The sequence below is a fragment of the Chelon labrosus genome, assembly GCF_963514085.1.
Source record: "Chelon labrosus genome assembly, chromosome: 22".
NCBI lineage: Eukaryota > Metazoa > Chordata > Actinopteri > Mugiliformes > Mugilidae > Chelon > Chelon labrosus.
In genome coordinates this window covers 10,248,144-10,275,933 of record NC_140355.1, presented here as the reverse complement: position 1 = coordinate 10,275,933, position 27,790 = coordinate 10,248,144, and the positions used below count along the sequence as shown (strand labels likewise).

The window sequence follows — 27,790 nt, the reverse complement described above, 5'->3', positions numbered from 1 at the left end:
AGATGCATGTCACGAAAGCCAGAACCAGTAGCGTGTTTAAGTGGAAGTATTCATTTAGCGAATTAAATAATCACAGACCAGCAGCAATTATGTGGCATCCCAAGTTGACTTTTATTCATGAAGGTCAAGCAATCTTTTTGTTCCTGTCTCATTAGGCCTATTCCAGTTCTTTGTCTTTCTGAATCTCTCTGTTTTTTGGACTCACTGCTCACTGGTGCCTAAACTGTTTTTATTTTCTCTTGTCTCTTCTTCTTGCATGCTAATTAATCTTGGGACACTCAAACAGGATATCGTGAGTATTTTTCCACGCTTGCTTTTTTTTCCCCCTTACTTAACTAACTTACCTCTTGTCCTTAACTGCTGTTCCTCAATTCCTTCGATGACTACCATTTAACCTTCATCCTTGACCTACATTTGTTAAGGAAGAGAGAACAAATTACTGCAAGATAGAACCGGGGAGTGCAGAGATATGTGAGATATGTGTGCAGGGTTGGGCAGGAAGTTACAGGCAATCTGTTTGTATCTTTATATGAGCCAAGGAAGCAGATTTCAATGCTATTTCTGATATGGGGAAACCTACATTTAAAATTGCATGTCTTCAAAAATGAATTTTCCGATTGACAGTTATAGACGTCCCTTTAATGTAAGCCAAAAGTGAAAAATTGAGTTACAGGATTTTCATGCAATAGAAGGGATACATTTCAGTTTACTGCTCTGCAGCTGAGTGAGTCTTCAGAACTCATGATCAGAAAATGTCTGTCTGTGTGTTGGCTGACCTAAACCCTTCCAGCTAACATCCACCCAGAAGTTCTGTTAGTTTGGCACATACACACACTCACTAAGGACACGGTAATAGACAGTTTGGCCATTTGAGATTTTTATGGCAGAGATTTTGGGGCTCTGTTCCTGCTCTACAGCCGTTCTAATTATCACTGAATCTGGGCTGGCTGACTATACTGTAGCCATGTTTGGAACAGAGGGTAGAGATTGGCTTTGGGGAAGTTTGATAACAACAAGTATTTATAGTGATAAAATGTGATTTCAGTGTCTTCCGTTTAGTTGTATTGAACAAGAAGTCAGCTATCAGTCCGTTTTAGCCATCTATTGAGTTGCAAACAACTGTAGTAGATCCAGTATCCACTAAAATGTGTTGTGGGAAGATTATTAACATCTGTTAAATGGGTCTTGAGTGTTCAGCTCTTAGACTAACAGAAAGGTATCTTGAGCAATTTGCTAACTAACATTATTAACACTGAAGGTGTGTTACTAAGTCAAACTTTGTCATTTCATACTGCATAACCACTGCTCCAACACAACTTTCCTAACTAAACCCAACTAACCTGAGCTTGTCACTGAATGCTGGCATTTGTTTTCTCTTAAACCAAGCTAATCGCTGGCTGCCAGCTCAAAGAGAAATGTGGGATCTATTTGATCTATGGTTAGGGAATAGGTTACGTGATTCTGTATTCTTTCTTACGCTGATGAAAATGCCAAAACCAGCAATACAGTAATCCATCGTCTGTTTATAAAGACAGGCAAATCACCTGGAATCACCCATATGTTTCCCAAAGAGCGGTTTTGAAGCCCAGTTTGATGTCTGTGGTCATCGCCATCTTGGTTTTGGGTAATTCAGAGGTGGAGCTAAGTTGGACAAGTGACACCCCAGCAGACAGGGAACAACCTGAGAGAGCAATCACCTGTCACTTAGAGCAGCTGCAACCTAAATTATGCATAACTTTAAGTATTGTTATAATTATGATGGGTGAGTTAAAACGCAACTTCCATTTTTCTAACATGGGGTCTAAGGGGATTAATTCGATTTTGGAGCTAGCCTCAACTGGCCATTTGAAGAACCGCAAGTTAGAGCACTTGCGTGTTGCCTTCATTTTTCAGGCACAGAGTTTTTCCACTTGAGTATACCTCTGTGTTACAGACCTCCATTGATGTCCAATTACTATTAAAAACAACCCTGCTGCTCTGTTCCATATTTTGCTTTATTATAATAAATGGAGACACTAGTTTATTTGAAGGTCAATACCACAGACCCCATCCTGGCGCATTAAAAGCTCAGCCGAGGTTTAATTGTGCCTAAATCTCAGCCTCGGTTAATTGAGTGGACTTGAGGGCCACAGTCTCGGTAGTTTTGAGAAATGGACTAAAGAATTGTTGATCTTGGTCTTTTCCTGGAATTAGTTAGTAAAGAATAATGCCAATCTTTTTCATTAAATGGGTGTGTTGGTTGGGGGGAATATTACTTGCAAATTTCCTCCACTTACCCAGAATCTAAGTACCAAAAGCGGGGTTTCATTAAACACACAAACTATTCTATTTTTCACGGCTGGAGATTCTTCATCTCTAGAGCTGTCTCTGATTTGGACAAATGTTAATCAGCTTCACAGAGTTGTTGGGTCACACTTTTTTTGGTTGACAACCATTAAGTCTGTTGAAGAGATAATCACACATTCAAAGTGATGCGTTTCACACCATGTTTGTACTTCGACACATAAAATGTCCAGCTTGAGCCGAGTGGAATCACTTTCTGCTAGTCCGAGCATGTTCAACTTTCACATGAGCTGAAGTAACCAAACAACTGACTTCCGCAACAACTTCGCTGTTGACGGCTTGCTTGAGGATTATAGTTTTAATGTAGAAAATGTGTCCATGAATAATGGATACACAGCAAGCTGCGAAGAGGAAGTACAGTAACCAGACAGCTCTGGAGAACGTGCAGTTTTTAAGTCTAGCAGCGTCTTGAGCCCACATGTCTAAGAGCTAAATTTGGCTATGATAAGCTCCAAACTCAACATAAATTTAAAATGAGGAAATAAAACAAGCAAGCATGACTGATTCTGGGCAACTATCAAAAACTAAAATTCCCCCCAAAACCAACTATTCCTTTAAGAATTTAAAGTGGCATAATAGAAATCTTTTTCTAATCATTTCTATTGGATGATGGGTTCTATCTAGTACAAGGGTGAACAGAAAATAAGACTTGAGCTGGTGACGTGACTTGACTTTCTGTCTTTATACTCAAAGCTATCTGCTGCCTACCTACAACAGCGTCCCCTTCACAGGCAAATGAACCCTGCAGCTAAAAGCCGTGGCATCAGCCTCCCTGCACTGTCCTACCCCCTTGCTATGCCAGCATTCTCCCTCTCTCATCCCTTTAATACTGTGCCACGTCCTGGCAGGGCTTTCCGGGGATTTGTGCAGAGAAAAAGGAGAGAGAGGGAGCAGGATTCGGCTGAAGTCATCCAGAGGTACGGCGCGTGCCCCCGCCAGCCGGTGCTTTGCTCGAGTGCTGTTGGCGCTCACTTCTGGCTATAGCTCCGTTGTTGTTTATTTACAGCCGTATCTAATATGACTAAGCCAAGGAGTCAAAACGTGGCGCTAGCACCTGAAGGTGTGAGGATGTCAGCAGCTTTCAAAGGGACTGAAAAGGATCTGCTTACGGTGTACCAATTTTTAGGCCAGAGCTGCAGTGCAAGCCACGGTGAATCTGTTTTATATTCTTTGATAAAACTGAAAAGATCAAAAGAGGCGCAGGAAATAAAAAGGTTGAACTATATATTTACTGCTATTGGTTGACAAGTCAATTTGCAAGTCTATATGAATGGATTTGTGAATTGATTTGTTGTTCATACTGCGCAAGCGTGGCTGTCGTATAACTACAGAATAACAAATGTGAAGATATTCCCTTAACAAATATTCCAATGCTTCCCTAAAAGTAAAAGAACTAGCATTTTGAAAATCACTGGAAACACGGGAAGAGATTCTGTAACACATATAGAAGTAATGCCTTCAGTGACAAGTTCAGAAACCGACCCACTCAGACCCAGATGCTCTGTCACAAAGGGGCAGATGGTGCATGTGACACCAGGCAGTACATCTCAATTCCTTTGACATCTCAGTGTCATCCATCTGCAGTGTCAACACCATTAACACTGTGTGTTATTCCATCAAAATGACTGATCTGAACATGAGGAAAATACTTTTAGGGACACAAAGTCTCTAAAATCCACAAAAATATCCTATTACAAGAAAATATATATCTTATCACATTAAAACATCTTCATCCTAGGGCACTCAAATTATAAAATACATATCATTCCATTTTGACCTTTTAACACACTAAGATAGGTATTTGACCACTAAAAACAGAGCGAACGGGGAAAACAGGTCTCTAAGTGAATGAAGTAGAAACTGTCAGCCCTGGGTTACAACATGGACGGAGAAAATGATGCATGGGACCTGAAATCTCTTGACGATATAATACTCTGACTTGGTAAAAAATGTTGTTCCTCAGCCTTTTTCTTTCTGTAACAAACAGAAAACACTTTGAAAGGTTCTTTGCACAAAGGTTGAGGCGCCTCTGGCTGGAGATTGAAATAAGAAACCTCGCTGTTTCAATCTGGATGGTACACTCAAAGAAAGTCAGAACAAAAAAAAAAAAGTAGTGCGGAAGGAAAAATGTTTGACACAAACAGAATATAAAAATATCTCTGGATTAGATGGGCCCACACGACAGAGAAATTATAATTCTCTTACACTAGCAGTTCTCAGGCAGGACTTCAGGTTCCAGTCAGGTACCAGTGAAGGAAAAGGATAACACTGCTGTTGAGTTTGTGCTGGTGGACTGAATGTACTTGCATTTGCACCCCGTGTTAAAGGTACAATGTAATAATAATAATAATAATAATAATAATAATAATAATAATGAACATAAATCTTGCTACAATTATTATAGTAGTGATTTTAACATCGCTTCATTATTGTTACCCGTTTCTTGATAACATGTCTTTATGGTTTTTATAAATAGTTCTGCTACATTGTCGAAAGAGTAATTCTAGCTGTTGCTGCATCTAAAATGACATTCTTTAGACCTTGTCTACCAGGGCAGAGATTACTGTATGCACTATGTGCAGTACTTGGTCAAAACAGGGGCATCCAAACAACCATTAATTATTTCTATGATGTTAAATACTTCTGCATTTATGCGAAACTGTAGACAAGACATTCTGGTCAAAGACATACACACATTTCACATTTCAAATATTACTGCATCGACACATAAAACACTAAGGGTGCTTTCACACCTAGGTTGTTGTTCTGAAACTGGTAGCGAATCCCCTCCAGGTCGGTTTGTTACGGCTGGTGTGAACACAGCAATCACACTCCGTCCCGGAACAAATCAACCGAGATGAAGACCGTTACAGAGGGTGACCTGAGCGTTCTTGCAATCACGGCGCAAAGCATTTTTGTTGAACTGCACGTTACCCATGGACCGATATGACTACTCTTAATAAGCTAATCATTACATTACCAAGCAGTTTACCTTGATCAAAGTGAGTAAACAGCGAGAAATGCCAGTGCTCATATTAGGTGCTCAATGTTTGACTGATCTCATTTAACTGCAAAATTATGACCAATCACAAAACGGCTTGCAAGCACGTGGTGCTGAGTGCATTCAGAAACTTCTCTCAACTGCTTTGTCTCCATTTCCTTGTGAACAAGACCCAAACCAAACCAACGTTAAATGAACACTGTACTAATACTGTACCAACGTTCTGAATCGTAACAAAACATACAGTAGGTATGAAAGCCACCAAAGAAAAAGTTCCCATCTCAACAATAGCAGCAAACCTACCGATAGTCGGTCATTAATGCGCGTGACAGTCACGCACTATAACCTCCACATAAAAGGTAGGCATGCTGCACACCCACCCACACCCTCATCCTCCACACTGCAGGTGTGATGACAGATTTCTGCTTACTCAATTAAATATGCAGTCTGTAAATATTGCATTTAAAGTCATTACCCACATGTTGTGTAACTGTATTCACCTATGGAATGTTTGTTTCAGATAGTTTCAGATTGGTAAGGGTAAAGGAACAAGAGCAGGCAGAGGAGAACCAAAAACGTATAAGAGAGATACTGTACATAGGTGAAACATAAGATTGAAATGGGTTACAGAGAGTTACAAGAAGAGCTGAAGAAATGAGTGGGAGGACTTGTCAGATTGTCATTAGTTGGAGGTGGATGTGGTTTCTCACACATTTCCTGTCTTAATCTCTTTAACTGTCTCCATACTGCTCCTTTGAAGGCAGCAGGTTAAAACACTCACTCCATTAGCGTGTTAAGGATCTAAGTACAAAGAAAGTCTTATTTCTTATATGTAATTACTATATTGCCCCTTTTTAGACCACGTGTCGGCATGAAGCCATTAATTTAGCTGACAGAACTAGCTGTGAAATGCATTGTTTGATGTCGCAAGCAAACTGTTGCTCTGCTGACATTGTTACAGAGGTAAGCCAAGGACAAAAGACCTTTCTCCCCCCTTTTATGTTCTCTACAACCAGATAAACATGGATGTTCTTCCCACTCACACATAACCACCTGCAGAGACCATTAAAAATGAGAGTTCACCGGTAGCTTGGTGTAGTGGCAACAAGGGAGGGGCCGGGAAAGATAAAAAGATGTTTATCTGGGGCTCTTGCATAGAACATCATGTCAGGATGAGACAGGAAGTCACAAGGAGAAGCGACGTGAACCCTAGCAGTTTGTTCTTATTAAAGAGTTCAAGTGGAGATGCAAAAATTGTACATTTAATTACCTAGAAACAACAAATCTATAGATTCATGAGAACATTTTACTGTTGCTAGGAGACATTCAGCCTTGTCAACATTTAAAGGGTTGAAACAATACATTAGGAGAACCTTGCATACTAGAAACAAAAGAAAATCTACACCAAATATTCTTTACTGTCTCACAAATTTTGATTAGTGCGTGTGATCCCCTTCCAGACACGTCTAAAGCTCCTCTTATCCTTAAAGAGACAAGACACAACAGCAGCGCCGAATGCTCCTAATTCACAATTTGTTGTAGTTTCCATAATACTTATCTGAGAATTGACTATATTTGAGATTTTAAAACATAATATTTTGCCGAGTGATTGCACTCCAGTATCTCCAATAATCCTTCCTCAAATCCTGTTACATACACAGTAGTCAGCGGAAGATGACTACCTCAGTTTGCAAGAAAAATGAACTTCATTAGCAGGAACATCTGAATATTTGCTCTCCTCCTAATGAGACAAGAAAACTCCCTTTTCAATTTTCTGGCTCACACACTTTGAAACTGGTGGTGAGGTAGGCAAGGCACTGGCTGACAGGTTATGAATTAAATCTTACGTGTCTCGACTTTTGGGTTTGTTGAGTATCTTTTCTGCTGGGAAGGACATCTGTGTGAGTATGTTCATGTTCTTTTGACGCCGGGCTGCCTCTTGGAGGAAAGAATAATCTTAAAGGACTGGCTGTTCCTTAAGACATTAGCCAGGGTACTATCAATGATCCATTACAGCTGGGACATGGTCAGGAAATTCCGTGGAACACAATGCTTGTCTTAGGACGTTGTTCTGAAACTGGGAGCGTTTGACCTCCAGGTTGGTTCATTTGGCTTGTGTGAACACAGGGATCGCACTCTGAACCTAATCAACTGAGCTGAGATTGGTTAGAGAGGGGGATCTTGGCTCTCTTGCAATCACAAATGCGTTACCTACAGACCGATATGACTACCCTCATAATTATATAACGAAGCAGCATATTTAGAAGAGAAACTGACACCTCTGTGTTATCAATCACATAACAGTTTGCAAGCACATAGCGTTGAAGGCGTGTCAGAGCTTTGTCTCGATTGTCCTATGAACACTTGGCTGTTGTTACATGAATGAATATCCTGTGTCTTCTAAATCTACACTATAAAAGGGAAGCATTAGTGCTGTGTGGTACATTACACCTACGCCACTTCTATAACTACTATTTTCCATTCACACTGACAAGGAACTGCATATATTTACCTAATTATCCGTTGCTTTCAGCTCTTTTAGAAACAGAAGCTTGACACTAAAGTCTGCTCTTTTTGTCTTGCTTGACTTTATTTCCCCTCCCACCCCTTCCCTCTTTCTATTCTTTGCATTTTGGTCCTTCCTCTGTCCTCTGTCATCCCTCCTCCGCTTTGATTTGATTTCACTACAGGAACTTCCGGAAGCATCTTCGGATGGTGGGCAGCAGGAGGATTAAAGCACAGAGTGAGTCAGATGTGTGTGTGGTTGATATGTTAGCTGAAATTGACTGTGATGTCGTTCACCCCACCACCATCAGTACCTTTTTGTCAGTGTGTGTTTGTGTTATCGCATGTGTGTGGCACCAGGCACTGTTGCTTTGTTCAGATTTTGTTGAACGCCCTATTGTCTTTCCTTGAGAACTATGTCTATTTATATATATATATATTATCATCAATATGTGAGTTTTTGAGAAGATGTGAGTCTGTGCATGTGTGTATATACAGTATGAGTGTGTACAGTGTACAGTAGGTGGCCTTTTCCCGTTGTATCGCTTTGAATGTGTGCTTTTTGTTTGTTTGAAGAAGAGAGATTATGGGTGATTTAGAACGGCAGACAGCAAGGGAATGACATGCATGAAATGAAGTGTGTACATGTGTTTGTGCAAATAGTGTCAGTGGTGCATATAAGATGCATAAGACAGATGAAAATAAACATCTAAAGAGTTACTGGTCAGGATTTTTAAGGTTTGATGAAAAGTTTGAATGAGGAAAATATGGATGGATACAGTAAGTGTAATCTATAACCTAATGAATAAAGAGGTTATATTTTTATTGTGTCAGCACTCGGTTCATAAATAGTTTGGAAAGGTAAAATAGTGTAACTGTACAGTATGTGTTTTCAGTTTTGGAGGTGTATTCAGGAAGATTCAGTAAGGGAGAGGTTAAAACCCTCCTTTTATTTGTTGGGCAGTGAAACTTTTGTTGAAGCCGTAACATAAAGTCATAACGGGGACGCATGTAAGAATGGCTTATGATAATATCAGGTCATACTTAACAACAAGACGGCAGTTGTCATGGTGCCAGTGTTGGGCCGTCGGCGAGCGTATGTGTCCTGCACCATTGAAACTCGTCAGACACCTGTCTGCAGCTTTTCTACCAATTCAGCAGCTTGATTTAAGAGAGGACAGCTCTGTAGAGGGTTTGTAGCTCTTGCAGTTTACTTCTTTTTAATTGCCAATACAGATTAATGCTGGTATGAAGAGTTTTGCTCTCACGCATGCTCAGAACATCTGTACCGGCTTGCTGTGGTCTTGTCAGATTGTCATTAGTTGGAGGTGGATGTTTAAGTGCAATTTCTGGGTGTAGACACAGGTAAATTAATAAAGTAAATAAAAATTAAAATGTGACATTCAAAATTTATTTTGTACACTTTTAAGACTTAAGTACTAACCCCTATCTCTTGTTGATGCTGACAGTTGTGTCAGAGTTGTTCAACATTTCAGACATCTCTGCAGTGAGTAGGGAGCTGTCTAACTGGTTAAATAATCAACGACAAATAATGTAATGAAATAAAATTACACTGGGCCAAAGCCAGCCAGAGGAAATTCATTTGACTCTGATTCTTAAAAAAATAAAAGAAACACTACATCAAAGCTCACAAAGATTTCAAAGACCACAGTATCTCTGATGCCGAGATAACAAAATAGGACAACAGGCTGAAATGATCACACAAGATATCTCTCAAAGGTAATCTTTTGACAGCTATATTAAAGAAAACCGTTTTGATCATGAGAGGACATTAAAAGGTTGACCTTACGAATGCTTGAGCTGAAAATCAAAAGAAATTTGTACTTGAAAAGAACCAGTTGTTATCAAAAGCAAAATTAATGTTAGTATCCATCAGCCTAGAAACCACAGGAGGCAAACTCTACGGCACCTTGAGGAATGCTGTTGATTAACCGTGTCAAACTCTTTCAAGTGGCCTAAAAATACAGTAAGAGCACAGTGATTACTGTTCAAAGCAGAGCTGATTTTATCACTCAGCTCGGTAAATGTGTGAAACGAGATAAATCCATACTAATGATTGAAGGAACAGGAATGAGCAGCAGTATGTTTGTGTACTCTGTGTGTGTTTACATGTAGGCAGCTCGTACGTCGATGCAGAGGAGGGATGGCATTGTATGTACACTATATTTGTGCACTTGTGGCTGCATCCGCCTTCTGTGTTTTAGGTGGTGAGTGTATAGAGGAAACAGCCAGTTTTGCAGGCTTGCCAGCGCGCGTGTGTGTTTGTGTATGAGTGTGTGTGACTATCTCTCCCCGCCTGCACTAGCATTCGCTGAACGTAGATCGAAGAGTTTCAGCCGTTCCTGGAGTGATCCCACCCCTGTCAAGCCTGAATCTCCTCATGAACCCAGAGACAGTGAGTTAACACAGACTCGCACACGTTCATGTACAAAGACACACACGACCAACAAATGCCGACATGCAGTCCCAAAATGGTGCAAAAAGGCTTTAACTCTGAGGCTACTAAATCCCAATTACAAATACAAACGCGTTAATGTCCACATACAGTAAGTAAAGCCAAGTTTGACCTGTGAATGTTGGGAAAAGGGGGAATTTTATCAGTATATTTGAGCAAGTAGTACATTCTTTACGCTTGATAACTTTTCTGGCATGAGAGGAAACAACTGACCCAGTCCACCCTATAAATAAGATCAAACTGTTTCTCAGATGCTCTGCCAGGTGCAAATGTGTCCTTTTAGAGATGTTAAGCATAAATCCTTACGTTTTTACAATCTATGAAAAAAAGATTGAATGTGGTGGAAAACTGACAACATATTTTGCACAATGGGTACAGTGATACATTTCCCATGTGCCCTCACATTCTGACTGGTAATTACACCAGTGATTACAGCCCAAGCAGTACTTTTGTTGTTAATTAATTTTCATACACAGTCAGCTCATAGGAAGTTGAAAGCCACTCAGTGGTGCCAGTGTTTGTCTGCTGTGAAAAAATGTAATCAACACTTTGATATATGAGCTTGGGTCATACTTACAGTGCAGCTGCAATGAGCCAAAATCGTCTGTGGCCTATTTATGCCGCGTTCACGCTAGCTACAAAAGCTACAAAACGGCCGCTAAGCGTGGCCAGCTACACTGTCTGCGAGTTCCCCCCTAAGTCTGTAAGTCTCAAGCCTTTGTTGAAGTCATTGGTGAAGTCGTCCATGGTTAGCTGCCAAACAGATTTGATTGGTTCATGTGGCACTGAATTATTAAATCAGCAAAAACTTGACGCTGGCTCAACTTTGGTATGTAGCGTGTAACGTAGCAAAAGTGTTTGGTGTCAGTTTGACCCTTCATGTCGTCAGCTTCCATTGAAAATGAATTGTAGCTTGTTGTTCGATCGCTAGTAGTGTGAACGCAGCATTAGTCGTTAGTTGACAGATCTACATTGTAGAGTACAGTGCAACTTCATAGCTACCCTGCACTGCCTGATGTGTACCTTCCCAGAAATGTAACTACACAGTAGTAGGGGCAATCACGACAGCTTTGATCGGTCCGAAATGCATTTCTTTGTGAGGGACAAGTACAGAAAATTCTCCTTTCATCTGCTCAATGACTGTGTGCACCATCTACTCCAACGTCGTCTCTCTTTTGTGAATTGTTGTGGCTTCAGTAAAAGTAACTGCTGTTCAACATTAATTAGCTCCGACTCCAACATGACTTGATCGGTTCCCAGTTGCCATTGGTTTCCAGTTGCCATTGGTTTGTACAAGAATAAAGTACATGAATAAGTTTGACATAGTGAGATAGATATAACAGAGTGTTGCCAAGACACCAGCGAACAAGTGTAAATGCTCACAACAGTGTAGGCTACTTGCCTAGGCCACAATGTAGACTATGCATGGATAATTGCAAGGAAGTACAAACCAAACTTTTAAAAGAAGGTCAATTACAAAAAATGATATTGAAGAATAATGTAATAATAAGATTTTATCCAGGATCCAAGATTGGAAGGCAACCTGATGTTACTTAAGAGTTTAAGCCACTTTTCACTGACAGCGTGCAATTTTGTCTGCAACCTCGCACAGTCTGTGCCGGAGATCTCTCTTTTGCGATAAGGTGACATTTTGTCATCACAGTTTTACAGCTCAGTTCCTGGTTTTGGCAGAACAAGGCTAACTAACGCAGAAAATCGAAATCTGCTGAACACGCGAATGACACCATTGCACGTACAAACTGACTGTCTCTGCTGTTGACTCTGACCCTGTCCATCTGTCTCCTTATGACCGTGGGTCTTTCTTCAACTTTGTGATGCTCTCTCTTTCTGTGAGTATGTCTTCTAGACTGGTGTGTGTGTGGGTGTGTGTGTCCCAGTCCAAGTGTGTCAGCATCTACAAATGTCAATGCAAGGAGGATTTGTGTGTCTCAGTGTTAGGCTTTGCATGCCATGTGTTGTCAGTTTGTGGTTTTATGTTGTTGTTTTTTTTCCCTTCACCTCCATCAGTGTTACAGAGTGCGATGAAAGATTAATGAATTGTTGATGACAGTTTAATGGTGTGGTTGACGCCTCATTCTTCCATCTTTCCTGAGGGAAAGAAATTGTTCTCAAAACCTCTGAAAGTTCTCTTGTGACATTAAATGTCAATCTTGCTCATCGTTTCCTCTTCTTTCATGCTGTTCCACTTCCACTCGCCTTTTCAAATGGCTATTTTGCCCCGGGTATCTATATTGATTTTATTTGATGGTCTACAGAACCATCACTCTGAGAGTAATGGTCTATTGAACCGAGTCTATCAAGAATGACACGGTCCATTACTGGATTTTGGCAGGATATGACAAACCATTTTAATAATAATTCCTTTTATTTGAAAGGGACTGCGGTTGTTTGGGTCATTTCAGTTTTTAAAAATCGTCTCTCTGGTGGACAAACTTACCAACGGGAACTATGTAACGTTTCCCCACCACATTTTTGACATATTGCAACCTCTTGTTACTTATCAGCAAACATATATATGTTGATAGGACACAACGACATAGCTGTAAGGGCTTGCGGCTCCTGTCAAAGAATCAAAAGAGTCCATACAAGTGTGACTTCTAATAATAGCGTATTTATTCATGAAAACATGACAATAGGCCATTTTCATAGCATACATTTTTCATGATGGCTCTTTTCTATCTATTCATTTGCTGGGAAGAGTGTGCATTTGTAGATTGAAAAGCTAAGAAAATTGGACACTGTTGAACAATGCAGATACAGTATATTAACATATTCTACATTAACATGGAGTACTGTAGCCCAGTAGGAGTAGGTAGAAATGATTAACTAGAATACACATATAACCGTAGACGCTGACCTTCCGCTTACACTGCAATTAAACTACAGCACAGAAACATGGCGAGTTAATCAGTGCTCAAATCTGTCATCAATATGGCAGTTTTCTATAAAAGCACATAGCAACATAAAATTGTCACTAGATTCATACACTTCAAGGCACAGAGACGGCATCAAACCACCCACTCAAGTATCAAAGAAGCACAGGGAGCTCGGCCCTAATAAACAACTGTCTCTCATTAGTGTCACTAATCATAAAATTAATATCTAACGATGTCAAGAAATTAAATACATCTGCAAGGTAACAACAATAAAAGATCAAATTCATACAGGTTTGAGGAGTTGGCGTTTCATTTCACACCCACAAGCCCATCAATCATGGCAATTAACAACAAAATCTCAGTTCAACAAGGCCTTCTGATGCAAACACACTGCAATAATATCTGTCAAGACAAATATGGTTAAGCCAAAATATTATTTCCATTGTGTAAATCATGGAATATATAGTTATTTTTCACTGGTTCTGTTGCCCATCTGGTTTTGCATTAACAAATTTAACAACAAATCTTTAAGTGTAATCAATAACTGACCATTGTCAACATTACTAGTTCCACAGGCAATTTCCTAGGACTCATCAGATTACACTAATAACGTTGCTTTCACTCCTTATTCTAGGTAATAGATTCAATCATTAAGATGACAACTGCATTTGATATCACATTATTAACCCCCCCTCTGAATGCCAGCTCTTGATAGGCTTTCAATCACTGAAAAAGAACATTGCCATATAATTTACCCAACTATTATTCTTTTTCTGCCAATACGAAATGAAATTCATGCAGGTTCACATACCTAATATTAAAACTTTCAGAGCAATTTGACCAAAACTGAATCAGTCTGGAACATGAATAATTGGTCCCTAGCTGGAAACAAGAAACCACAGTTTTTCCTTGGCCTTAAGTGCAAACCATTACGATATCAGCGGGCAAGTCATGCGCTACTCACGTTTGAGATTGCGGCGTCTGAAGTCCACCGAGCTCAGCCACTTGGCAAAATAATGAGACGACGATGTAATTTAAGAATGTGAAAAGGCGTATGAAATGATGATCCCATTGGGAATATGAACCTTTTAAGACAAATTATCTACTTTTGAGATCATGAATAACATAAGAGTTCTCATGAAAACCATAAACTACACTACATTTGCAGGCAGCTGATATTGCACTGGTTGGAAAGAGAGAATAGAGAAGGCAACAATGGGGAAGTCAAGCGAGAAATTGTTAGAAAGAAAAAAAACAGAAAGTAGCATGAGAATGGGAGCTGTTGGGACTGTGAACACCCTCAACTGATGAAGCAACTTCGATTACAATGGCTCCTCTCACCAAGGTCCCAAAAATCCTGAACAGTACTAGTTAAATAACCAGAAATTATTCTGTGAAAAAGACCTGTCTGTTGCCAGACTGTTAAGAAACCTAGTGCCAGCAAATGAACATTAAACTTCTGCCTTACTATGGTTTCTGGGAATCCCATCAAAAGTCTATGAAATGTGTAGTACTGGTCACGCAAACGCTGACAAAGTATAGAATAAAATATGATCACATTATGATCACATATTATACAATATTTTTTCATTTTACAATAGCTCCTCTCTGAACCTGGTGAGGTCTGCTTAGCCCTTCTTGTTAGTTTATGCCTGAAAACCTGCCGCCACACTTGCTATCAGTCATTTCTTTCTGTAACTGCCAGCTGTCTCTGCTTTTTTTTTCTGTTCCATCTGCCATTTTCTTATGTCACTGCCATCATTAACAGCTCCATCCTTTTTCACTGTCCTCTGCACTCACTTTCTTTTTCACTTCCTGGCCACATCCTCCCTTCCCTTTGAGACTTTCTCTTTCTGTGTCACATTTCTTGCCACCCACCCCGACACCTCTGAATATACCCTATTATCACAAATCTTTTTCCTCACACTGTCTTATATTCTCTTCTAGGTGGAGACCTGCAGACCTCCTCTGGCACCCTGGATGAAGGAGGCCTTGATGACAATATGGACTGGGAGGAGGAAAGAGAGATGGAAAGGCTGGCCTGTGAGGGAGATGATTTTATACCTCCCAAAATCATGGTAAGTGACTGAAAACCAGGGAACTCCCCAATCAATAGATACATTATACCAATTGTTCACTTTTTTGAAATGTGAAATCCAGACTCCCCTTAGATTGCTATAGATGTTTTGGGAATTTGGCAGTTAACCCGTTGGTGTATAGTCCCCAGCCGCACAGGGTGTGAGAGTTGGATTCGATAAAAGCGTATACCTCTCCTCTGCTGTGTCATGGATGATAAATTTCTGCTCACTCGTATAAAACTTACCAAGGTGGCCCCTTAACATAGGATTGTGTAGAGCCGTAGGTTTGTCTACTTGTGATGTAAAATGTGAAGACCATGAAAAAATAATATTTTGTTGATTTAATGTGTGGTTTTCGCTAACATCTCACTCTGTCTTCATACACAGAAAATAAAGGCAAAATGAAAACTAATCAAAAACTGCAAAAACAGACCAAGATTCTGACAGTTAAACAAAAATCTGCTTAATCTTGTGAGTGAACAACCTGAGCACTGTGGACATTATACAGAGTTGTGCATTCTTGAGAAAACACTGGCTCACTTGGCTCTATTATCTCACATCTTCCACTTTTTCCCACCCCTTACGTACATCCAGCCAAACTTCTCTATATCTTTCCTTATTCTGTTTCTTCTTTGCCTTTAGCTGATCTCATCTAAGGTCCCAAAGGCAGAGTACGTTCCCACCATAATTCGCAGGGATGACCCCTCCATCATCCCCATCCTTTATGTGAGTCAAAAAGCTCTAACGCTAAATCATTTCTTTTGAAAGTCGTCTGATTAAAGACAGTACGAAATTATTATGTGAACGGCTCTCTCCTCAGGACCATGAACATGCAACTTTTGATGATATTTTGGGTGAGTATTAAAGATTTATACTATTTCTTATTCGATAACAAAACAATACCATACAGTTGTCACGAATAAAACATGAGCTTAACAAGTTAAATTTAGCTAATATGATCTTTTCATTTGGAACCAGTTAAATCCTGCAAAAAATACTGTTTTTAAAATTGGTTCCTGCACTCTGAAAATGTTCCTCATAATAGAAGCATTTATGCTAAATGGCCCCCAGAGTTTTCCAATATAATAATCAACTCTGCATGAAATTAAACTCACATAGCTGAAACGATGCCAGTGAACATATTTATACTGACTTCCATTTGACCGTATTTCATTGATTTGTTTTATTTTCCCGTTACACTTCCTGCTGCCTCGAGTACACACTGTTGAGTTCCATTCAAATTGCATCTTCTACTGGTGTCTCTGCCGTCTATTATTAAACCTGTACTTGAACTCACCCTCCTGAGATTTTTTTTCTTTTTTTGTGTTCATGCTTCTCCCTCTCTGTTGCTTGACTCTTCTTTTTCGTTTCTTTATCTTTCTCCCTGTCCCTATTGTTCACATCAAACCCAACCTTTTTTCTCTCTCGCAGAGGAAATAGACAAGAAGCTCACAGCTTACAGGAGAGGAAGCAAGTTCTGGAGGATGCTCATCTTTTGTCAGGTGAGGAACAAGAAGAACTGTGCATTTCACTGGTTAACCCTCAGACTCCACTGCATTGTGTGCACAGTCTGTATGGTAAAGAGTGTTGTACACAAAGGTGCATGAAATCATATCTGGAAATTAGCAAGAGGAAAAAAAGGGGGGACGTAATAGCGTAGCTGTATTTATGTGCAATCACAGTGGCATTTGTGACATATATTATTCTGTTGTGTGTGTCTTTTAGGGAGGTCCCGGTCATCTGTATTTACTGAAGAATAAAGTGGCAACCTTTGCTAAGGTGGAAAAGGAGGAGGACATGAGCCAGTAAGCTGCTGCTGGACTCCTGGGTCCATCTCTGTTTAATGAGTACTTTTTTAATGTGTGTTAATACTTAAATAAAGTAGATATGGAAAACAAAACTAAGAACAACCCAAAATCTGGCAATAAACAGCAAAGCCTAAACATGACTTCTGGGAGTAGCACAAGTTCAAGATGAAGTAGCTGTATTTTTCTGCGAGGCTTTTCTTATTCCAGCATTAAAATAAAGGTTGAATCAAATAAATATTCCTCATGTGACCAACCCAGAAAAAATGTAACTTTATTTTAAAGCTGTGTGTGAAACCTTTTAATAAGGCATTCTAAGGATTAGGACTCCTGGAACAAAATAGCCATGTAAATGGTCTTTGCGTCACTATATTAATACTCTTTCTGTGAACGCATACCCGCTTGATTAAATCAAAGATGTTCCACTGGGAACATGTAAAACATTTGTTTAGCATTTATGAGCACTATCTTCGTCTGCTGTTGCATCTCTCCCAGGGGGCAGGGGGCATGTTGGAACCAGTGACGTTTACTTTCGGAGATACAGACACATCTTCTGTTCCAGTCTAGTAAAATGTATTCTGTCTGTTAAAACAGATGCTACACTGCAGATGACAACAGTAAATCAATACAAAAAGAGATTTGCTTTAGATTGATCTTTTAACTGTTCCAACTGGTAAACTGTTCTGATCGCTTGATGCAGTGTAAATAAATAGGACATGGTCGTTCTACTTTGCTCTTGTGTATTTTATTTCATGGGAAGGTTTTAATCAGGCTGATTCTGAAAGATTAACATTGCCCCGTGTAACTCTATCCTTTGTCTTTGTTCAGATTCTGGAGGAGACTAAGTCGCTTCATGAGTAAAGTCAATCCAGAACCAAACCTGATCCACATAATGGGATGCTATGTCCTTGGCAACCCGAATGGAGAGAAGGTATTCAGACACTCCTGCACATCAACACCAACACAACACAACACTTTCAGTTGTCGTTTTCCTTGCTCCTTATAGCAGGATTCACGGGGCAGGAATGAAATAACATGAAAGCTCATCTTGAAAACCAAAACTGCACACAAGCTAATCTTTTGCACAAAGGTGAACAGACAAATTTGTTCCTATAGTGCCCTATCTAGATAGTGCTAAGGTAGCTTATTAGCTGTGGCACCAGCTACATTGATTTGGCAAAAAATGGAGACAAATGGAGAACTTTTTTATCATGACTGAGCTAACAAGTACCAGTATGTGAACCGTTAGCCCATTAGCTGTGCAACTTTCCACAATGAAGCAACAATGCAAAAACATCTCAAAAGTTACTGTTGTTCAACCAGCCACTAGAAGGTGTGCAGCAGGTCAGCTCATCCTCAGAATGTTGCCTTTTAAGTGTGTGGCATATACTCCTTAAAAATGAATACATGTCAGGACTACTTAACAGAATCTAGAGGGATATTATTGATGACACAAAGGAAAGAGCAGAAGTGGGCCTTAAAAGCCAAGCGTGTGCTTTTATAGGAGTCATTCAGCTTTATAGTGGCAGGCTAATCCACAAATGCTGATTGATGGTCCTTTCTATTTCATAAATGCATCTCCAAGTATTTATTAGGCATACCAACACTTCAGGGAAAACCGCTTCGTCATAAACAGGTTAGCCAGCACTTGGGATGTCCCGATCAATTCTTTTTTTTTTTTTTTTTGTCTCTGATCCCATTCTGATAAATTTGAGTATTTGCCAATTAGAGTCACGACCAGATCACGTGTCAAACACACCTATATAAGACTTGTGGAACTCACCAGCAGCTACTGTGGATATTTCGCTTCACTACTACCACCTCACAAAACATAAATATCAATATCACAATTTACAAATCACTGTCTGGCTGACTTTGTTTTCCAGCTGTCACTTTGCCACTTTGGCTCTGTGCCGTGGTAGGGATACCTCTGATTCTAGGCTAGCTTAGCTTCTGTAGCCTAGTTCGTTGCAACTTTTGGTCTGGACAAAACTCCACAGTGACAAGGGAAAAGGAGGGAGAGTGACACTGTAACACTTTTGTGGCAGAGCCTTACACAGACAGGCAGACGAGCCTACGGCTTTACAACAACATAAAACAATGTTGCTACTTTTTTGGCACAGAATTGTTACCAACAGTGTTGGTTGCATGTGGCTAGCTTTTAGCAGAGTTATCTCTCACACACTTTCCAACACCAACACAGGTACCTAACTCACACACGTCACCATACACTGTATATTAAAGAGCTCCTCGTGAAGTGAAGCCAAAATAAGTAGAGCTCCCCCTGGTGGCTGGCAGCAGTATATGCCATAAGCTCCACCTCCTCCATGTTAGTTGATGGGACTTGTGCCAAACTAAAGGACAAGGATGGGTTCTGTTATTTTAGGTAGTTAATATAATACTGATGTATTTTCAAGTGTCCAAGTTTCGTTTTAGTTAGTTATAGAAACAGGATGTGACATCATAATAACTACCAGTTGTCATGCCAACAGCTCAATAAAGCAGTCACGTAGGACTATGAGAGTAGGAAAAAATAAATAAAAAAATAATTACAGTATATAATACAACGAAATGATTGGACTGGGACATCCCTAGATAGCGCTAACCAGTCTGTATACAGAGACACCAAAAACCATGACAGTGTATGACTGAGAATAATTTTGACAAATTCATAGGCAGACTTTACGTGCCATACAAAATACATTTCTTAGAAGTGTGACTTTTTGTTCTTTGCCTCCCTTTGTCCTGTTTGCTGGGCTCTGCTTTCATATTTATGCTCACTGTGTCTGTTTCAAACCCTAGTCTGTCTGGAAAGCAGCATGCCTTCCTCCTGATTTTCTTCCTTTCTCCACCTGTGCGACTCTTATCTCATTCTGAGTAATGTTACTGCATATAGCCGAGCAGCACACATGCTGAGTGAGGCTGCACCTCTCCCTACCTGATGTGAAAAAACACAGAGACAAACAGCCACATACACACTTACCAAAATCAACACATGCACACAACCTGGCGCTCACATATGCAGACACACACCATAGCCAGCGGTGTTTGTCTGACCTAGCTGTCTGTTCATTCATGTCTGCCAAAAGCTGCTTTGTTATATAAAGTGGATCTCTCCAGGGTTGATGGACAGCCTGCAGAACAGACTGCACATCAGTGATATCTCCACCCCGACAGACAAACAACATAACAAGAGGGCGTGAATGCAAAACAACAAAATTGGTGTTTTAAGGGTTTAGCTTGTTTCCAAGATCCCAAAGTGATATTTTCACATGAGAGATTTGTTTACTGTAGAACTCTAAAATTATAAGACTAGAAATTATAACTGATGAAATCTGTTTGGAATTGCAAAGAACACTCTCAAACACTTTTCTTTGGGAAATTTTATCCACAATTACATTTTTGTGAGTGGTTTTTATTTTTCAACAAACAACAAACCATTTCCTCCATGGAACTACAATATTCTGGGAAATGTATGTGGACATTCATTCTGTGTTCATAGTTCTTTATTTAAGCAATGGCATATGTTACAACTATTCGTAGCCTTGTGATTATTGTGTGATCTTTGTGGATCACATATTTATCTTACATCTGTGGTATTGATTACATTTAACTTGAACTTTACAGCCTATAGGCTACTCTTCTTTAATTAAAGGTAACAAATAACCTTGAGATCTTTGCTGTAAAGACAGGCCAAACAGCTGACACTATCTGAAAAGAGTCTGATGCCATAAGATGAAGGATACCTCCACTTCTCTAAATGAACAAACAGCTCCTGCTATTCATTAATCAGGTCTGCACATACAATTTTTATATACACTGATAAGCCACAATATTAAGACTGGGTGAACAGGGGAAGTGAATAACATTGATCATCTTGTGACAATACAATGTTCTGCTGGGAAAAATTTGGACCTTATTTAGACATTCACACACCTAGACAGCATAAGGTGTGGCCTCCAAATTCACTAGATCCCAAACTGATCAAGTATTTGTGGGATGATCCACAGAGGGCCCCTCCCCTCAACCCATAGGACCCAAAGACCCCCCACTAACAACATTCTGTTGCAAGACACCACAGGAAACCCCTAGAAAGCCCACATCCAATCTATGATGAGTCAGTCACCAGCTTGTTTTGAGAAAGGTCTAAATAAGTGTGACAATCAAAGTGTATTTCCATTTAGCACATGCTCTAAATTGCACATTACGCGTTGCAATTTTGAATTCTCAAGGAGGAAGAATATTAAATTAGCAAGATAAAATTACAATTGCCCCCCAAAACAGCCAGCCATGGCCAGTTAGTGACAGCCTATATATTCATTAAGTCAGCCAACTCTGTTTCAGACAGAACTCAGAAAACAATGGAAGGTCTGCATACATACTATTGGCATATAATTCTAACCATTTATTTACAGTTTTTATAACTTCCTTAGCTTTCCTTATCACAAATAAACAGCATACAACACCACCACCACCACCACTCTGCCCGTGTCATGGAAAGTTTACACAGAGTTAGCTTGAATCCTTTTAAATCCCTTTGAAAACAGCAAGTTAATGTTCCCAAGTGCTGCACTCTAAGCATCAAAGCCTGGCAAACACACATTTTATATTAGTATGAGATACATGGCTTCAAAACAGAGACTGCACAACGCTCATTAACAACAAGCTAAAAGCTTTCTGAGGGCAGATTTGAAGTGACTCAAGTCACATGTTGTAAGTTCATACACAGAGCAATATACACTCACCTGACAAAACATTAGGTACATTAGTGAAAATGAATGCATCATAATGTAACAGTTCTCCACTCAATCTCCCTTCATTGAAACTGGATAAGAAAGGTTGTAATTCAACTGTAGTTGGATGTAGTTTGTGGTGCTGTGAAACTGTATCCAATTAAACACGACGTGTTTCTATAATTTATCCTATAGGCCCTCACTGAAATGGGGCAGTCAAAATACTAGAAACATGCCTTGGTACAACACAATACAATTCAATAGAAATACAAACCACAGCCTCTAAAATGAAATGTTTGTTATATTAGAATGCATTAGTTTTTACAGGTGTACCTAATGAACTGTCTAGCGTATACTGTATATTGAAAATGTGCAGGTATGTTAAGTGCTAAATTTCAGCATAGAAATATTGACAGGATCCTGCGACTGTGCTAGCGTGGGGTCACACCACAAAAGCTGATTTTGTAATGAAACGTTTTCTCTAATTTCAACTTATTGAGCTATTTTTATTGCAATGTATAGGCCATGCTGTCTTCCGTGTAAAAAGCAGTAGTTGTTATGTTAAAACTTTTGTGGCATGGAGGTATGAAAACAGCGGCTGACGATGGAGAGCAGTAGGTGAGCGGGTCAGAGGCCATTTGACCCAGTTTTTAAACGGTGTCAGCCGTATAGATTCTCAGGAGTGTTTTGGTTCTGTCAGCACAAAATCTGCCTCCTCGAATATCTTGCCAACAACAGCTATATAGAGCTAATAAGAAGCCACCCAGGACAGGAGAGTGCACAACGTGCTCCACATTACTTAAGAATTGCCATTTGCCTTCAGCTCTGTCTGCACTTCAGACAAGCCACAGAGTCTGCAGATGTTCTCTCCTCCACATCTGACATCTAGCCATGTTTTTTTATCTTTTCCAAAGGGCCGCGAGCACAAGAGCGAATGAAAGCTGCCTTTTCTTTACCATCTCCATTTTAAGATCATGAAGTGAAAAACAAAGGCACATTGCTCTTTGATTTCTCTGACATGGGAGATCCTCCTCGGCTAAAGTCAAGCAGGAAATCAGTGAACTTCAGTCTTTATGTGTGGGCAGCACTTCTTCAGCGAAGCAAGAAACTACAGGAAGAGGCTGAAAAGCCCAAACTTTCTGCACTTAATTATTATAATGAGGTCATGAGGGCAACAAGTAATTATCGTTTCCATCGTTTGATTATATCTTTTGATCGACTTAATCATCATTTTGTCTGATAAAACCAAAAGTATTCAATCTACCATTGTATAATGCTGAAACAAGCTGGAATGTTTTTCTTTATTAAAACTCTAATATTCAACAACCAATAAGCACAATAATAAAAAGACAGCACCTACAGAAATGTCTATGTGCATTACTTAGAAATGCAAATACAAAACGATCAACACTGTGGTAGGATAATGCGTGGAGCAACATTATCCATGAAAACATTACAACAAACAAAACACTGTCTCCAGTATGCCCTCTTTCACCACAGTGTGTCCATGTGTAGCTGTGTAACACCACTTAAAGGAGATATTCCACTATAATTAAGTGCCACTGCTGAGTAGAAGAAGGTCAAGCTTGTCATTGACTGGCCGGCAACTTAAAGGAAAAAACGACAGCCTACATCAGTACAGAGCCTGGCTGACAAAAGGGGATTTAGACAGCTTTCATATAAGGATTGAGTTTTTTTTTTGGCGATCCAATAGAGAACCGAAGTCCCGCCCCCTCTACTTCCGGGTTATGGGACCTATCGTTCGAAAAAATATGAACGGCAGTCTATGGCGAAAGATAAATTATTTTATGGTCCCGATCGACTTGTGCCTTGGATTATACATATGTTGTTTTTCAGAATAAAAAATGATTTTATATGTCAAGAATGTCACAGTTTGTCGCAAGATAGTTAAGTAAAACGCTATGGAAAATACGTAATTAAACGAACTACAAGTCCCGCATGCTGGCGCGTACAGAACCGACCAAAACTCCCTTGGTGTAACTACAGCTCTCGACATGACCCGATTTATAATGATTGTCACCTCGTTTGATGCTTCTGCCTTCGTCCTGGAAGAAGACGGTAAAGCTCAACAAGGAGACAGACATAGTTCTCAGACGAGAGATGTAGTTCACTAAGCGATCTCATACAAAACCGAATGTTGTTCAGCTTATTTACGTCAAATAATTTATCTCTTGACGTGAAAAATTATCTTTTAAATTCACACACATCATATGTGAAATTCATGCCACAATTCGATCGGGACCAGAAAATAATTATTATCTCTCCATAGACTGCCGTTCATATTTTTTCGAAAGATAGGTCCCATAACCCGGAAGTAGGGGGGCGGGACTTCGCCTCTCTATAGCCACAATATAAACAATAGTTCCTCCAATGGAGATTCATAAAGGCTTTCCTTATCTTGCCTGTATTCTCCTAGACCATGTGTGCACTGTGCAACTGTATTAAGTACAATAAATATGGGAAATTTGGGATATAAAAGTTAAGGTAGTGTCGAGACAGAGACCTCGTACCTTGGCTCCAAGCACCAACAGATGGTGAAAACCTGTGTTCCCTACTACAGAAATGGGCTGGTCATCCAACACTATAAACTTTCTTTGTAATATCTTCTTCCAACGCAAAGATCTGCCAGGCCAATCAAATTGCTTGGGGAGGCTCTATGGTGTGATGGACAAAAGTGCAACAGTGACATAGCCATAGAGTTAAAGTTGTTTACAACACAAGGGCCCTAATTGCATGTAGAGGTATTTTTTTAAGACAGAATCGCAAAGATCCAGCTAAAACCTCTATCAAGGATGTCCCAGTTATTTGTTTTGTCTCCTGATACCAACTTTTTAATATTCATATTCTTAGATGTGTTCTCCTAAATCACATGTGCATAAGGCTGTCAAAGTTAATGTAGCAAGAAGAGGGTAGCTTGTTTTTTTGACTCCAGAAAACCTGTGTTCTCTACTCCAGAAATGGTCCTGGTTTGGGTATTGTTTGGGAGTAAAGATGCTAACCAACCACTACTAACAGAAGAAAAAGAAGCTGTCTTCTTCTTCGCTACATGGACGTGGTTTTGGTTTATGGCAGACCTAAAATAACTACAAAAGATCTGGCTTGTTCCGATACTGATCCAATCTGATCATTTTGAAAATGCCTGGATTGGCCACAATACTGATCTCTAGTTTCTATTAGTCTGACTTTAGTGTGTGTTGTAATTAGAGAAATACACAAAACACTTAGACAGCTACAAATGTTATCAGTTGTCAAACCTAAAACCCTTCTTAATAAGGGATACCATGAACTTTTACAATCTATGTTGAAGAAGAAGAGGTCATATGAAAACCAGCAGGAATAACGAACAGCTTTGCAATTTGTACTCTCATTTTACTTCCTGCTTGTCTTGTTGCCTACACATGTAGAACGTACATTTGTCTCTTCGGCAGTAACAACTAGATTTCACTGGTGTCCTTGTGCGCATGTTTCTGTTTTTGTGTGTGTTGTGTCTAAAGATGGAGACTCCTCTGCTGCAAGCGTATCCCAGTGAAGTAGGATTAATTGGTGTTTGCTTTCTTATCTCGGCCCAACAGCTGTTCCAGAAACTAAAAAATCTGATGAGGCCTTATTCCGTCGAGTTCGAGTCACCGCTGGAGCTTTCCGCGCAGGGTGGGTCCAAACAAACATGCAAACGTGCAGATTACAGAGACTCACACATGCGCAGTGATTCACACGCATACAGACACGTGTTATAAGCAACACATATGCAGTGATGCAGACACATGCCATCTGTTCAGGGCTGACAACTGGAGGAGGAATTTACTCAAGCATATGTACTCTTATTTAAAGATCTGATTTATTTTTCAGTGCATCACTTCCTGTTACCTTCTCATTTAACATATGTTCATTTTATATTTGTGCGAGTTTCCGTCCTTATCCTTGTCTGTTTGGTTGGTGTGTTAATGTTTTGGTTTTTAAATGCAACTGACTCACATTTGTTAGACTTTTTGCACTTTTTCTTCACTTGATCTTTCTAGCCACAGGTGTAAGTAGGGATGACAACAGTTTCTATTCAGAAAAGATTGGAACAACATGTTCTACGTTCCGACAAGAACGAGAACTCTTCTCGTTTATATAGAGATCTAGACTCTTCTTTATCCATTCAGACATCTTCTCTCTCCACTCATCTACCTCCCGGTGATCCAAAAATTACATCTCCTTCTACCCTTTCATTTAAAAGGCACAAACTGAAATCTCATTATTACGAGACCACACATGACATATTTATTCTATGTAAAACAAAGGAAAAATCAATTTGCAGAGTTCTTGCAGGTATAGTAAGATATTGACTCAAACATAAATCACATCAAACTCTCTTTTACAGTGTTGAATCAGATTATCTGTATTCCAATATGAAAACACTATTCAAATCTTTACTTTACACTATATTGACACATAGCAGAAATATATATGACTCACAAATGACACATTCTAAAAATAATTGCAAAAGTCGAAGCAGCAGCGGCTGAGAGTGACTCTTTGTTCATATGAGTCAGGCTCAAAAAAAAAAATAAAAACACACTGATAGCATCTTTCATTAGACCTTTCCTGCCTCCTAAAAGCCAGCTCCTCTGGAAACCCACACCTCTGTTTTGTAACAGGATTTCTACCAAATATATAAACTCTCAAGCACAAGCCAGGATAGACCAGATTTTAGTCATCATAGTTATTTTTTTCAAATTTTAGGAGGCTTTCCTCTGGCGCCGCATACATTATGTTTTTAAAGGCGCACCCTTTGACATTATGGAAAGATTGTGATTATGGTAAATAAACTTTGAGTTGCAGTGTTTCCCCTATCATTCTACTGGGGGGGAGCCCCCCATGTTATGTTTACAATGTGTTTAAGTTAAGAACATGACTGTGCTTCCTAAATGCATCATTCAGTCTTTTCCTGTCCTCTTTTAACCATTTAGGCAAAGAGATGATTGAGACGTACTTCGACTTCCGCCTCTACCGCCTTTGGAAGACACGCCAACACTCCAAACTCTTGGACTACGAGGATTTTTTGTGACAAAGACACCTGGATGACGGGTGCAGCAGACCCCATCAGTGCCACACGGAACCTGTAAAAACTGATCCAGTGACTGAACATTGCTCAACTGTAGTGATCGGCCCATCAACTCAATATAAGTCATACCTGCCTTCATCCCGGAGAGGGCTGGGAGAGGAGGAAAGGCAACAGCAGAACAAACAGGCTAAAGATAAAGTAAACTGTCCTGTGCCTCTGCTCTTCCTCATTTCCAGAGTGACAGTCACAGACTAACAAAAAAAAAAAAAAAAACAGTCCGCATCAAGGAAAATAAAATTGGAAAAAGCTGGAGAGAGCGGGACTATCATCATCATAGTTGCCATACCTGTCTGCTTCTTGAGTTTTAAAGTAAAATTCAAATGTTAAAAAGTAGGAAATACCATTTTAGTAACACTTTTTGAAGCTTGTGTGCTTCAGGCAAGTCGCTGAAACTCATTCAGTCATCATGTGTTTCAGTGTTTTGACTGGACCTCTCAGATAATCTCAGACCCCGGAGACATATACATAAATAACGCATTTGTCGATGTGTGTATATAATACATCAATATATTAGCATAGCTTTAGTCATGCAAATAATACTCTATATGAGATTAATGATGCATCATTTATTTTTGATGTGCATTGTTGTGCAGTTTCATATGGAAATACTTTGGGATAACTCAGGTTTTAGCCATGAAGTAATTAATCTGTTTGTCTATTCTATCAAGATATTGTAATCTTCATCACCATTGCTTGGAATGAATGTATCATCTCTCTAGAGATTTGAGGGACTGGACGTAATGTTATTTTGGGAAAAACAAGTACAATGTGCTGACTTTGTGTGAGTGTGTTTTAAAAAAAAAAAAATGTAAATGTGTGTATAT

The 27,790-nt window shown here is 39.6% G+C and overlaps 1 protein-coding gene across 1 annotated transcript in view; it reads left to right on the top strand.

Moving 5' to 3' along the window:
- The window catches only part of nsmfa (NMDA receptor synaptonuclear signaling and neuronal migration factor a), a 44,648-nt gene extending 16,858 nt beyond the window's left edge, over nt 1-27,790 (top strand). The window contains exons 5-15 of the mRNA XM_084572349.1: nt 3,192-3,260; nt 8,035-8,087; nt 10,176-10,265; nt 15,170-15,300; nt 15,943-16,026; nt 16,121-16,154; nt 16,732-16,802; nt 17,026-17,105; nt 17,934-18,036; nt 25,432-25,507; nt 26,812-27,790. Coding sequence (XP_084428475.1) covers nt 3,192-3,260; nt 8,035-8,087; nt 10,176-10,265; nt 15,170-15,300; nt 15,943-16,026; nt 16,121-16,154; nt 16,732-16,802; nt 17,026-17,105; nt 17,934-18,036; nt 25,432-25,507; nt 26,812-26,909 — 889 coding nt within the window. The 3' untranslated portion in view covers nt 26,910-27,790. The remainder of the gene's footprint in view (nt 1-3,191; nt 3,261-8,034; nt 8,088-10,175; nt 10,266-15,169; nt 15,301-15,942; nt 16,027-16,120; nt 16,155-16,731; nt 16,803-17,025; nt 17,106-17,933; nt 18,037-25,431; nt 25,508-26,811) is intronic.